General features: G+C 55.0%; 1 protein-coding gene across 1 annotated transcript; it reads left to right on the top strand.

The window, feature by feature from the left end:
- The first annotated feature begins 303 nt into the window (after positions 1-303).
- KCNK18 (potassium two pore domain channel subfamily K member 18) lies at positions 304-11,651 on the top strand. The gene is given in 4 exon segments (XM_028121723.2): positions 304-523; positions 3,055-3,183; positions 10,854-11,028; positions 11,030-11,651. Coding segments are annotated over 4 exon segments (1,146 nt in total).
- Positions 11,652-13,121: the final 1,470 nt, after the last annotated feature.

The following is a 13,121-nucleotide window of genomic DNA, read 5'->3' as shown; positions in this document are numbered from 1 at the left end:
GGGAAAGGCCAAAGCACAAAGCCACCCCCACAGCGTCCACCCAGAGCCCCTGCAGGACAGCTCCCGGCCGGCGGATCAATAGCAATTTGGGGTGCTAGGGGGGCGCCGTCTAAGTAACTGAACGTGATGAGAACCGGCTGCTCCCCAGTCCTTGGGGAAGCACCCGCACCATCCACTTAGTGCTGGAGCCTCGCCATTCTCTGGGCGCTCGCATTCCTCCCCCGTCCCTCCTCCTCCTCCTCCAGCTGGGGCCTGCTCCTGCCTCTTCCACGAGTTCCTCCTGTTCTGAGTGCTCCTGGGAGGATGGAGGCTGCAGGGCCACCCCCGGCCCGGAGGTGCTTTCGGGAGGCCCTGGAGAAGCTTTTCCCCCGCCTCTGCTTCCTCTGCTCCCTGGTGACCTACGCGCTGCTGGGTGCCGTCCTCTTCTCGGCCATTGAGGGCGGCCAGAACCTGGGGCCAAATGACCCGGAGTTTGAGGAGTTCTTGGTGGAGCTCTGTGGCATCTTGAAATGCAACAGAACAGGTAGGGGGCTCCCCTGGGTGGGGTGGGCCCTTTCTCCGTGGGTGGAGGCAGCTCCAGGAGAGCAGAGGGCTGTCTTGCAGGAGGCTGGGGGGGGGGGGGCCCGGGAGCCCTCAGCTTGTATCCTCCCCATCTCTGCGTGGGACCTCAGGCAAACCACTTCTCTCTGAGCCTCAGTTTTCACCTCCAGAAAATAGGGAGAACAGCAGCCTGTTAGTGTTGCTATGAAGAATGTAGGGAAAGCACTGAGCCCCAAGTACATGCTCTGGAAGGACCAGCTCCTTTCCCTTAGCCTCAGTTCCCAGCCCACCCAGACTGGCAGGCTCCAAGGAGGATGGATTGCCGGAGATTTGATGAGGTTGGTTGGGGGACATGGGTGAGTAGATTTGGGGCTGGGGGTTCCTAGGCTGGTCCTCCGAATTATGCGTGCCTGGCCCCATGACTCAGTTTACAGGAACTAGGATTCAAGGGACAATTAAACTGGGCTTGGTCCCCTCGGAGGAGCAGCCTGGCCCCCTTCTCTCCCATTTCCTGTTCCCAATGGCCTTTTCTACCGTCAGACTCAGGGGAAGGGAATTGGTAACTTGGGGGCCCGGTTTCAGTCCTGGTTGCTCCCCCAGCTTGCTGTGCGATCTGAGGTAGAGCTGTTGCCCTCTCTGGGTCTCAGTGTGCTGGACGGTGGGGGCCCACAGTCTCAGGCCTGCCAATCACAGGGACCCTGTGGGAAGCAGATAAAGCACACGAAGCCTCTTGAAAGGCACAGGCTCTTTACCTATCTCCTTACTGCATTTCATTTGTCTTTAGTCACTCATTACTGCTCTGCCTTATTCCCCAAAGCTTGCAAATATGTATTTAATAGACCAGAATAAAAATATAGAGAGTTAATAAATAAAAGACAAAGGAGAAACAGCCTCCACAAGTGAGGGGAAGGATGTCCCTGGTGTGACAGGTAGGTCCTCAGCTGGGGCTGCTCACAGCTCCTTCCATGGGCCTGACCTTGCTTCCGAGCAGGTTCTTTCAGCTGAGGCCGACAGGAGGCTGGTCACAGGAGGCAGGCTCTCCTCCCTGGAGGGTCCTACTGTTTCTGTCTGCATCTGTCCCAGACAGACACACGCCTGCTCAGCTGACCCAGGAGATGTCCTCTGCCACCGCCACCTCCCGGACTCTGAGCCACTCCTGGCTCTGATGGTAACAAGTTCAGAGCTTCCCAACCCTGGCCACACATCAGAATCATCCAGGGAGCTTGTCTGAAATACACATTTCCAGGCTTTTCTCCAAACCCACTAAATCAGGATTTCCAGAGCTGGGTTGGGAATCTTATTTCTACAGTTTTTAAGGATTCTGACGCACAGAATACAAGGGGAATTTAGCACTGGTCCAAACCCCATTTTGTTTTTGTTTTTTAAAATAATCTCTACACCCAGCTTGGGGCTCGAACTCATGGCCCTGAGATCAAGAGGCGCATGCTCTTCTGACTGAGCCAGCCAGGCACCCCTCCAACCCCATTTTGTACTGATTTTTGTTGGAGATTAAAATGCTCAGTAAGTGCAGACCCTGTGCTGAACACGTTCCTGTGTTATCCCACTTAATCCTCACGCCAACCCCAGGGGCCTGTATGAATTGACCCCTTTCACTAGGAAACAGAGGCTCTGGGAGTTAAGCAACTGGCCAAGGTCACAAACTACAAGGTGGAGCCAAGGATTCCACCCCAGGCATTTGGACTCCACAGCCGCGTCATGCTGCTTCCCTGGTGGGGAAACAGGCTCAGAAAGAAGCGTCTTATCCACGGCTGTGGGAGCTACTCAGGGTCAGAGCCGGGTCTAGGATGTCTGGACTCTCAGGTCAGCACCCTTTCACGTAAGTACTGACTTCCTGCTGCGTGCCAGAGTCCCAAGATTGTTCTGGGGTCCTAAAGCCCACTGGCCACCCAGGCCAACAGAACTATGTGGGAACTTCCCTGAGGAACCAGGGCCCCAGTCCTGCTCTGTTGGCCCTGGGTCAGATGTTGTGAAAGCCAAGGCTTCCTAGAAATCCTCAGGCACCTTGGTGCCCACAGATCCCAGTGTGAGTACCAAATGCCATCAGGCGTAATGACCTCCAGGAGTGGGGATGGTTTGTATCCATATAAGAGCTTGCATTTCATGAGACCCATTTTGCTTTCAATTCTCAAGAACCCTGTGAGAGAGACTGAGCCGAAGTAGAATGCCGCTTTGCAAAGCAAAAGACTCAGAGGCTCAGAAGTTTCAGGAAGCCCCCTCAGGCCACACAGCAATCCTGTGGCTGAGCTTGGGCCAGACCCATGGGCCTCTCCCTGGGGGGATCCTCTCATGGGGGGGGGTGTGTGTGTGGCCTTGTTATCTCCGAAGGCACTAAATGCAGGAACTAAGTGCAGAGACAGCAAACACAGAACCAGGTTTTGGCGTTAAGGGGCCACAAGGCAGGGGGCGTGCTGGTCCCTGGGGAAGACCCCTGCGTGTGGTGGGACCTGTCTGGAGCAAAACCCTCTGCCTCACTCTGGTCCCCTCTTTCCCCAGTTGAGGAAGGCAGGAAACAGGACCTTGGGGCGCTGCTGCAGAAGGTGAAGCCCCACTGGTTTAGCAGGTTTGCAGACTGGTCCTTCCTGAGCTCACTCTTTTTCTGCTGCACAGTGATCAGCACTGTGGGTAAGTCCGAGGGCAAAGGCAGGCCTGGGAGAGAGACGTGGGGGAGCAAGAGGGAGAAGGGGGAGACTGGGGACCCTTGGTGGGGAGGTAGAATGTTCGGTTCACTAGGTCAAGAAATGGTGATGGGGGGCTGCCTCTGTGTGGGGTCCACCATGCCGGTGAGCAGGGCTGTGCTGGCTTCTAAGGTGGGGGCTCCTGCTGGTGGGAATTTGGAAAGAGTGCCCTTCTCCTGGTGGGTGCAGCCCCTTGCCAAGCTGGAGGCCCCAGGGAGCAAGGCAGGGGATGCCTTTCAGCCCCTTCCTGCCCCTTGGCTGAATGTTCTCCTACGACAACCTCTTGCTAGTGATGCCTGCCAGCGCGGACTCCCAGGCATCGAATGTGGTCAGCACGCAAAGTATTCGGGGTATCGTGGGAGCGCAGAGTAGGGGCAGCTGTCCCAGGCTTGGGGGTGGTCCAAGAGGCAAGACTGAAGTGGTAAGAACATTTTAAAGGCTCCCGGGAGGGGATGCCGGCCATGCTGAGTCAGGCAAGGAGAGCAGGAGTCACCAGTGTGGGGGAAGGTGGGCGTGAAGACAAAGGCCCAGTAGCAGAAGGAGTGGTAGGCACTGTAAGGTTAATTAGGGGTGACAAGGGGTGGGAGGGAGAGGAGGGGCCAGTCCACGGGAAGGCCCTGCAAGCTGGGCAAAGAGGTTGGGTTCATCCTGAGGGCAGTGGGGAATGTCTAGAGGGTTTTAAGCAAGGGGAGAACACGGTAGCTCAGCATTCCAGAAGGATCAGCCCAGCTGTAGCGTGGGGGGGAGGGATCAGAGAGGGTAAGACTGGCAGCAGGGAGAGCGGTAGGGGGGCTTCTGTGGCAGCCTATGTGAGTGATGATGGCAATGGCCTCATCCAGGACCATGGTCATGAGGACGGAGAAGAGGGGTGGATTGGAGGAAGGCTGCAGGAAAGTCTGCAGTGGTTGGATACCTGGGGGGTGAGGAAGGCACCGCAGTCTCTAGCTTTGCTGGATGGGACCGGCAGGTTGCTGCGGGGAGGGTGGTGAGGATGCTGGGCCGGGGGATGGAAGTGATGAATCAGGGCGAGTCGAGGTCAAGGCTCCAGTGGAACTTCCGAGGGGAGACACCCAGCACTGCTGGAAATGTGGGTCTGGGGCTCAGGGCCCTGGGCAGGGCTGCGGAGCTGAGTTTCAGAGTCACCAGCGTATAGATGGCAATTGACTCCCAGGGAACGGAGGGGAGCAATGAAGCGGGGGTGTGGTGTGGGGAGGGCCGGTGGGCGAGCGCAGGACTAGGAGCACTAACAGTGAGGGGGAGGGAGGAAGGACCTCGGGGGTAATGGGTGCTAACAGTTACCCCCCGGGGCTGTACTAAGCTGCCTCCTTTAAAGCTCAGCGAGGTTTTATGGATCAGGTGGGGGAGCCTGAGCCCAGAGAGGTGCTGCCAGGGGCCAAGGGCACACAGTGAGTAGAGCTGGTGCCCGCAAATAGGCCTCGAGACTTCAAGTCCAGTGCTCTTTCCCCAGAGTAGCCTGCCAGCCTTGCAGATCTGTGGGGTGCTGCAGGGACCCTGCCCAGCCCTGCCCAGGGAGCCCCAGGGAGAGCCTGCCTGTGCCTGGGGGGCAGGGGCAGCTCCGATTTCCAGAGAGACCTTGTGTCTGGCTGGAGTTGATGCCAGTGCCTGGAAGGAAAGGCACTTGGAGAGAAGGAGCCAGCCTGACCCCGTTCCCTGCCCTTCCTTTACATGTGTCTTCAGCCCCCAAAGAAAGCAAAGATCCCTTACGTGCAAGTCACTGGCCCAGGGCAGCCCTTCCAGAGCCCAGGGTAGAGGGGAGGGTGTGGGGCACAGCTGCCCCCTGCAGTGGCCACTTGCTCATTTAAAAGGGCCCCAGATCCTCTTCTCAGGGGCCACATGAGGTGTGGGCTCCTGGGTGACCGAACAGAGAGCGGACAGGAGTGGGGGGGACATGGCAGGAGCAGTAGCCTCCTGAGCTGGGGGGCTGGGCTGTTCTTGCACTTGGGCGCTATGTCGCTGGGCCTGCCTCTGAGGATGCTCAAGTAACTAAGAGCCCCTGGCTTCCCTCTGTGGCAGTGCAGCAGGATGGGCCAGGTCGGAAGGGCCATGCCAGGGCTGGCAGGAGTGTCCCCTGCTGGGGATGCGGGTCACAGGAGTGGAGGTGGTGAGACTGCCCTCCGCCAAGGCTCGGGAGCTCCTGGGTCAGCATCCCCCCTGGGAGTGGGGCCCATGGCTCAGCCCCGGCCCCTCTTGGCCAGGGAAAAGGCCTGGGGCCCTGTCTTCATTCAAGAGAGTACCAGTCCCTGAGAGGGATGGGCCAACAAGGGTCACAGAGCCCCGGCCGTGCCTGGGTGCTCGTGCTGAGGCTCCTTCCCACGTGGGGGGTGGCGCACACTGGTTAGCTATGGACTCTGGAGGCCGGCCACCTTGGGTCAGTGGTGTGAGCATCAGGGAGTAATGTGGCCCTTCTGAGCCTCGTCCCCTCATCTGTAACGCCTCCCAGTCCTGCCTTTCAGATCAGTGTGAGGATAAATGTAAGTGGCAGCCAGGATCCTCTCAGCTGCCACTAACGGAAAATCCAACCCAACTGGCTTAAACTGCAAGGAAAACGTGTTCCCTCCGGAGTAAGGAGTCCGGTGGAGACAGCCCTGGGGCTGGTCGGTGTGCAGCTCAGCCGTGGCACTGAGCGTCAGGTTCTCTCCCATCCTGCTCAGCAGGTCACCAATGTCCACTCCCGTTGGGGCTTCACTGCATCTGGTAGACAAAGGGATGGCCATCACCACCAGCATAGAAACCTCCCAGCCCCAAGCCAGTCCTGGCAAGGGGATTAGATCACCAGAATGACTTAGAACGGTTGGCTCTATCCCTAGAGCAGGTGGGGGAGCAGGGGTACCCCAGGAAAGAGGAAGGAACGGTTGCCGGGAGGACAACCAGAGTCTGTGGCAACGGGCTTCAGAATGGGCCCGTGTTTGTGTCCAAGAGCGCCCTCATGTGGCTCCTTTCGGAGCCGGTCTCTTCCCCTCCGTCGCTGCTACCCGCGGGGAGGTAAAGGTAACCCGCAGAAAGACTACTACTACCTACTGCAGTACCGAGCTGTTGCCAGCACTGGGCATGGCGCGCACAGCCTTTACACGCATGATCTTATCTAATCCTCATGACACGACAGTCCTGTGGGGTAGGCGCTGTGGCCTTTAGCAGAGAGCTGAGGCTCTGGAGAGGGAGGTCACAGCCAGCAAGGCAGGGGCAGGGCGCAGCTGGCCTTTCCAGGGAAACCCGCAGCTCAGTGGAGCAACCGTGCCGGGGAAACGGTAGCCCCAAGGAAAATAGTGGAGATGAGCAAAGGGGTTCAGTTTGTTTCCCTTTTGCTCCAGAACTTCTGGGGATTAATCTAACGCAGGCTTTCTGGGCTGGCGCTGTGGGCAGCTCGAGCTAGATGATTCTTTGTGGTAGGGGCTGTCCTGTGCATTGTGGGATGATTAGCAGCATCCCTGGCCTCTACCCGCCCGATGCCCCCACCTCTTCCCCTGCTGTCTCCACATTGCCAAATGTCCCCTGGGGGGGGCGGGCAAACTGTCCCCGTTGAGAACTGATCTAATGCAGTGGTCCCTGGACCCATTAGCATGCATGAACATCACCTGAGAACTTGTTAGACATGAGAATGAATTCTCAGGCCCCATCCTAGACCTACTGAGCCAGAAACTATGGATGTGGGGCCCAGACATCTGTATTTAACAAGTTGTCCAGGTTATGCTGATGCACGCTAACGTTTTCGAAACACTGACCCTGTGCGAGGGTCCTCAGTCCTGGCTGCACATTGCAATCATCTGGCTATCTTTTATAAGCTCCCAAGCCTGGACCCCGTGGCAATCAAGTCAGAGTCTCTAGGGACAAACCCAGGCCTCAGTATTTTTCAGAGCCCTCCAGGTGATTCTAATGGGAGTCCAGGCTGTGAACCACTGATCTAATGGAAATGCATTATCTTGGTTCAAATCCCAAGAAAGCGATGCTCCTATCAAATCAATTAGGATATCATGCCGTCCAGTAATTACAACTGGAAAAGGATATTGGGGAGGTTCTCCACTGCGTGTAATCAATAGCAGTGTTGGAAATGCTTCCTGCCCTACATCTTTGGGTCACCCTTAGTGTACCTGGCCTTGATGCTGAAAAAGGGACACCTGGCAGGTGTGAGGTTGGTCAATCCCCAGTCATTTCCAACTGGGGCAGTGCCCCTGGATGAGAAAGTAAAGCGCGTGGGGGCGCCTGGGTGGCTCAGTCCGTTAAGCCTCGGACTCTTGATCTCAGGGTCATGAGTTCAAGCCCCACGTTGCGGGTGGGGGGGCTCCATGCCCAGCATGGAGCCTACTTAAAAAAAAAAAAAAAGAAAGAAAGAAAGTAAAGTGCATGGACTATTAAATACTCACAGCCTAAGTGGAGTGGATTGACCGACCGTATTGGAATATATGAATATGTTATAAGAAATGATAGGATTTTCCATTATGCATTTCAGCATTCAGTAATTGGTACAGTTAATACAATTTCCTTCACAGGGGCCGTGTGCTCTCTGAGATTTGCTTCCTTGATGCATTTTCTGGAATATGGCGTATCTCCTGGACTCTAAACATGTTCTACCTAGAGGCAGTCACCTCTAGTTTAAATCCACTAAATTCACCTTTGCCAAGGAGAACACTGGGGTGGCAGGTGGACAGGGGAAGTCTTCAGGTAAGGGGTGCACACCCTTGTCGGCTTTGAGCTGCGCCACCCCAGACAGGTCACCTGACTTCCCTGTTCCTTGTCCATTAAATGCGGTAATAATGGTGGTTGCAGGCATTAGGGATTTCGCTATGCAGGGAATTGGGATGAAATGGGATGTTCTTTTCTTTAAAATAGATCTGACCCTGGGACCGTCTCCTGGAAGCTGAGAGGTTTCTACTGTGGAGCCTCTCCTGACTCACCGGGGCGTGCACAGGAACCCAGGGGGCTCATCCACCATCTAGAAAACAGGGTGGTCCCCATCTCTGGGCCCTCATGGCTGTTGCTGATATCCTAAGGACTGATGGCTATGTGGGGCCCATGACAAGCTTTGGCACAAGAATCTTTGCTGACACTCAGGGCCTGGGCTCTACCAGAACTCCGTGGCCAGGCCTCTCTGAGCTCCTGCCCCTCCAGTAGAGGCTCCAGGTGCCCTCCTCCCTCATCTTCCCTGCTCCAGAGACTCTTTCCACACCTTTCTTCATGGCTGGAGTGACCACCTGTCCAGTTTGCCTGGGACTGCCACAGTTTTAGCACAGAAAATACGGTGTTCTGGGAAACCCCTCAGCCCCAGGCAAACTGGGCAGGTGGTCATCCCGCCATGGCCACCTCTGTTCCTCTTCTCCACCTTCCCCTTTAAGTCCTCACCCCCACCTTCATTGCCTCAGTGCTTCTGGGCTTTGATCGAACAAGGCGCTGAGGCCACTTCTGCAACCTCCTCTCCTAGAGGGGAGGACCGGAGCTGCTAGTGACCCTCACGGAACAGGGAGGGGAAACAGAGGCATTTGGAAGCCTTGGCACTGTCTCAACAAGTCCTGCCCCATGGCACAAGCCTGGGTTTCTAATGGGAGAGTGAAGCAATGCGGCTCCCATTCCTGTCCCCTGGGACATACATACACCTGTCAGGTCCTCATCACATCCTGCTGATAGTGGAGAACTAAGCTCAAGGCCTTGCTTCATCCTCAACTAGGAGTCCTAGAGGGCAGGATTTCTGCCTGTTTCTCATTGTACTCCCAACCCCACCCACAAGTGCCTGGCATAAGGTAGGTGCTCAATAAATGCAAATCCAGGATGGGCGCTTTTGTTCTAATTGCTCATGGAACAGTCTGCTCTTTTATGTCCTGTTGTTGATCTCCATCTGCCATAGCATACTCACTAGTGTGGTTATTTGATTCATATCTGCCTCTCCCCCTAAACCAGAAGCTCAGCAAGGTTGGATATCTCACCACTGTGTCCCCAGCACATGCAGTAAGCGCTCAATATGCACCTACGCTATGAATGTACATTCAGATTTAACTGCCCCTGCCACCAAATGGTGCCTCGGGAGTCAGCCAAGGGCGGTGTGGAGTGCTTTGTGGTGGATGCCAACTGATTAGACCCTCTGAGGTCCCCAGCCCTCTCCCAGGATCCTGGTGAGGGTGGGCAACTTGAACATGTGTGTGCTCCTGGAAGGCAGAGCCTGAGGCCAGAGTCAGCCACAGGGAGCTACAGCCCTGGAGGAGGCTGGGGCTTAGCCAGCCTAGCAAGTGCCTTCCAATCAATTTACACAATTGGCCTAGGTTTTCCTGTATTAATCATCCTTTATGACATCATAAATTAAACACAGGCATTTAATACAAAAGCTTTTCCCTCACTTTGTTGAAGTCACTGAGCTCGCTCACTCCAGAAGATCCAACTACCTGGGCTGTGGGGTTTGACACCTCTCTGCTCCTGCCCTGCTGTAGACAGGAGGGTCGGGGCTGGGATGATGGAAGGATGAGGGGCTCCTGAAGAGCACGGAAGCCGCAGCCCACCCCTCCCTTTGCTTGGTCGACTGGTTCGTAAGGATTGCCAAGTTCCATGCCCTTGGGTGCTCCTGGCCCAGTGCGGATGAATGCTGGTGTGGCAGCTGGGTGGGTCTAGGGGTTTGGCTGCCAACTCCACTCTTGGTCACTGAATGTTCTTGGCTGGGTTGCTCCATTTCTCCAAGCCTCAGTTTCCCCACCTGTGAATGGTGCTAACAATGTCTACCTCTGTTGGTGGGTCGACACCAGCCCATAGTAAGCGTGACCAGCAGCTATTCTCAGCTTGAGGACAGGGCTGCCAACATTTCTCAGCTGCCCACTATGGGTCAGTCCCTGGGCTCACGTAATCCTTCCAGCTGGTCAGTATACCAAGCAAGGATGGTCATCCCTATTTTACAGACAAGAAACTTGAAAATGTGAGCCAAAGTCAAGTAACATTCTAGCAAATGGCAGAGCTGGGATTCGAACTCAGGTTGGTAAGATTCTAGATGCTGGGATCCTCACCACTTCACTAGCGTTTGTGAAGTGTTTGTCTAATCTACTGAACCACAGTGGCTCTGAGGGCAGCAACTGCATTTCACTCCTTCCATCCTTCCACTGCCCCACATGCTGTGCACACTGCTGTACACTGTTGGCAAATACTAATAGCCCGTTACAGAGAAACAAAGAAACGGAGGGCCGGACATCCTGGGGAGGACAAGAGTGGCTTCTTAACAACAGGTGCTTTCGTGGAGGATGAAGGAGGAGGTGGGTCTGATGGCAAAGCTGTCCACGGCCTCTCCCCTGCATTCATCCTGCTATGTGGATGCTTAGGTATGGCCGCAGCAAAATGAAAAGCGATCAGCTCACTCCCAGACATGCTTGTCCCCTGCCAAGGGCATCTTGGGTCAAAGATCTGGACATGAATTGCTCCTTATCCTAAAGAGAAGCTGAGTTTCACCTGTCACTCCTCCCACCAAAGCGAGCCCAAGGCCAGATGGTGGATGAATGCTTTAAGCTGAATATTTTCAAACACATTGTGTAAACTGTCACACCAGGGAGGAGAAATGACAGAGGTCTCTTTAAAGCTCTTTTCAGGGGGAGTGGGAGAGCAGACAACCACCCTGGGCTCTGTCCTCTTTCTCAGGTTACGGTCACATCTACCCAGTCACCAGGCTCAGCAAATACTTGTGCATGCTCTACGCCCTCTTTGGCATACCCCTGATGTTCCTAGTCCTCATGGACACGGGTGACATCCTGGCCACCATCCTGTCCACGTCTTACCATCGGTTCCAAAAACTCCCATTCTTCCCACCTCCCCTCCCCTTACTGGTGCTCCCGCCTGCTCTGCAGAAAGCCGGCCACCATGCCCGCGGGCGAGGCTGTCCCGAGGATCGTCACAGATGCCCAAGAGCTGCCGGGCCCCAAACCCGGCCCGTGTCCGTCCACCCCAAGCAGCAACACGGATCTGTTCGAGAGACTTCTTGCACGAGAGAAACGGAACATGCTGCACCCGCCCCCGCGGGCCGCAGAGAGGAGTAACTCGTGTCCCGAGCTGGTGTCAGGAAGACTCTCCGACTCGGTCATCAGCGATCTGGACCAGGTGGGACGGCAGGTGGAGAAGCTGGACGTGCCCCTCCCGGTCATCGCCCTCCTTGTGTTCGCCTACATTTCCTGTGCGGCCGCCATCTTCCCCATCTGGGACAAGACGCTGGACTTCGAGAACGCCTTCTATTTCTGCTTCGTCACACTGACCACCATTGGGTTCGGGGATACCATTTTAGAACACCCCCACTTCTTTTTGTTCTTCTCCATTTATATCATCATTGGGATGGAGATCGTGTGCATCACTTTCAATTTGGTGCAAAACAGGCTGATTCACATCTACAAAAATCTCATGCTGTTCTTTGCAAAAGGGGTATTTTACCACCCTGTTAAAAAGTGAAATCTCTGCCATCTCTTGTGTGACAAACACCAGCTGAGCTGGTTTCCTTGCGTTGTCTGTTGGGGGCCAGAGTAGTTGGAACTGGTGTCCCTGCAGCCTGTCCCCTGAGACCTTGGGGCTTAGAGACAAATCCTGCATGTGGGCTGATTTTCGTCCTGAGGCCCTGCAGAAACATGGCTAATGCCCTTCATATCAAGACGTCAGACAAAAACTATCACCATCCTCCAAAGCCCGGTTAATTGGAGCCCCACCTTCATTTTTCAAATGTCCCACCTGATGTAGATGAAAGCACCTTATGAATATCACAGCTTTTCCTGAGTCACCAGAAAAAAAATTACCATTGCTCTTGCAATTTGTACTTTCAGCTCCATTAACATCTTCCCGAGCTACTGCCTGTTCACCCTTGATGAAAGAGAGTGAGTCTGAACCACCTCTTTTCTTGAATGGCTTCATGGATGTGTGCAAGGTCAGCCCAATCCTGGCCCACCCAAAATGCACTGAGGCCAGGGTGGGATTGTCACCTGTGTTCTCAGGGGCCTGGGCTATTTCAACTGCCAGATTCTCTGTAGACCAGTGTTGTCACTAGGGTGGAGGGCTGGTGCCTCCTGAGAGAGTAGGTGTGTGCAAATGTTGATGCCCGGGTGGATGGTTGGTACAGGAGAGGGTTGGCGCTCAGTGAGGGGGATATGCTCCTGAGCTGTTCCTGATTGAGTTGGCACGTGAATGAGCTGAGCTCTATAGCAGATGCTGTGGATGCCCCACTCTTATGCCGTGGGACTCCAGCTTCCTTTGCCTGAGAACTGTCCCTAGTCACTAAAGCACGGGCCTATGCGGGGCAGGCTAGAAGGGCCAACGGGTGAGCGCTCCTGGGCGTACCCCTCAATCAACAACTGACAGGAACAGGTGGATGGATGGTGCCCAGCTGCTTGCCCCTCCCACGGGCTGACTCTGGGTCGTATCCAACACTGTCTTGCCGAGTTCCCCAGTGGAATGGAACCTCAGTTGCTCATCCACATCGCCTGCCTTGGCCTCCTTCATCTCGGTTTCATTTCTCCATTTCTCTTGAGATCACCCCCAAATGACCCACTTGCACACAAATCCTTGTCTCCGAGTCATTCCTGGGAAGCCCAGCCGGGGAGAGGATGTAACAAATCAGTGTGTGGACATGCTTGGGGTAGTACAAGAGTCTTCCTAGTTCCTCGGTTGGTTATGAGAAATGTCTTATTTGAGAGAATCAACGTTTCTGGAAAACTTCTTTGAGAGAATCTTGGAAATCTGGTAATTCACAAAATGAGTCCCTGGGTAAGTGGTGAACTTTGCTCCAGAGTATAGCACAAAGATTGCAAAAACCAATAAAAAGTGCCAGGAGGTTCCAATTAGAAAGGAAAGGAAGCACCTACCTTTTGAACCTTTTCTATTCTGCCTTAGGTTCAGGTCACTGCCAAGGGCCAGCTCTCAGAGGGGCCTCGG

The sequence above is a fragment of the Eumetopias jubatus genome, unplaced genomic scaffold (assembly GCF_037043125.1).
Source record: "Eumetopias jubatus isolate StellerSeaLion01/CBP00866 unplaced genomic scaffold, mEumJub1_p1.0 scaffold_17, whole genome shotgun sequence".
Lineage (NCBI taxonomy): Eukaryota > Metazoa > Chordata > Mammalia > Carnivora > Otariidae > Eumetopias > Eumetopias jubatus.
Note: the sequence above shows the minus strand (reverse complement) of the source record. Positions and strands in the feature narration are given on the sequence as shown.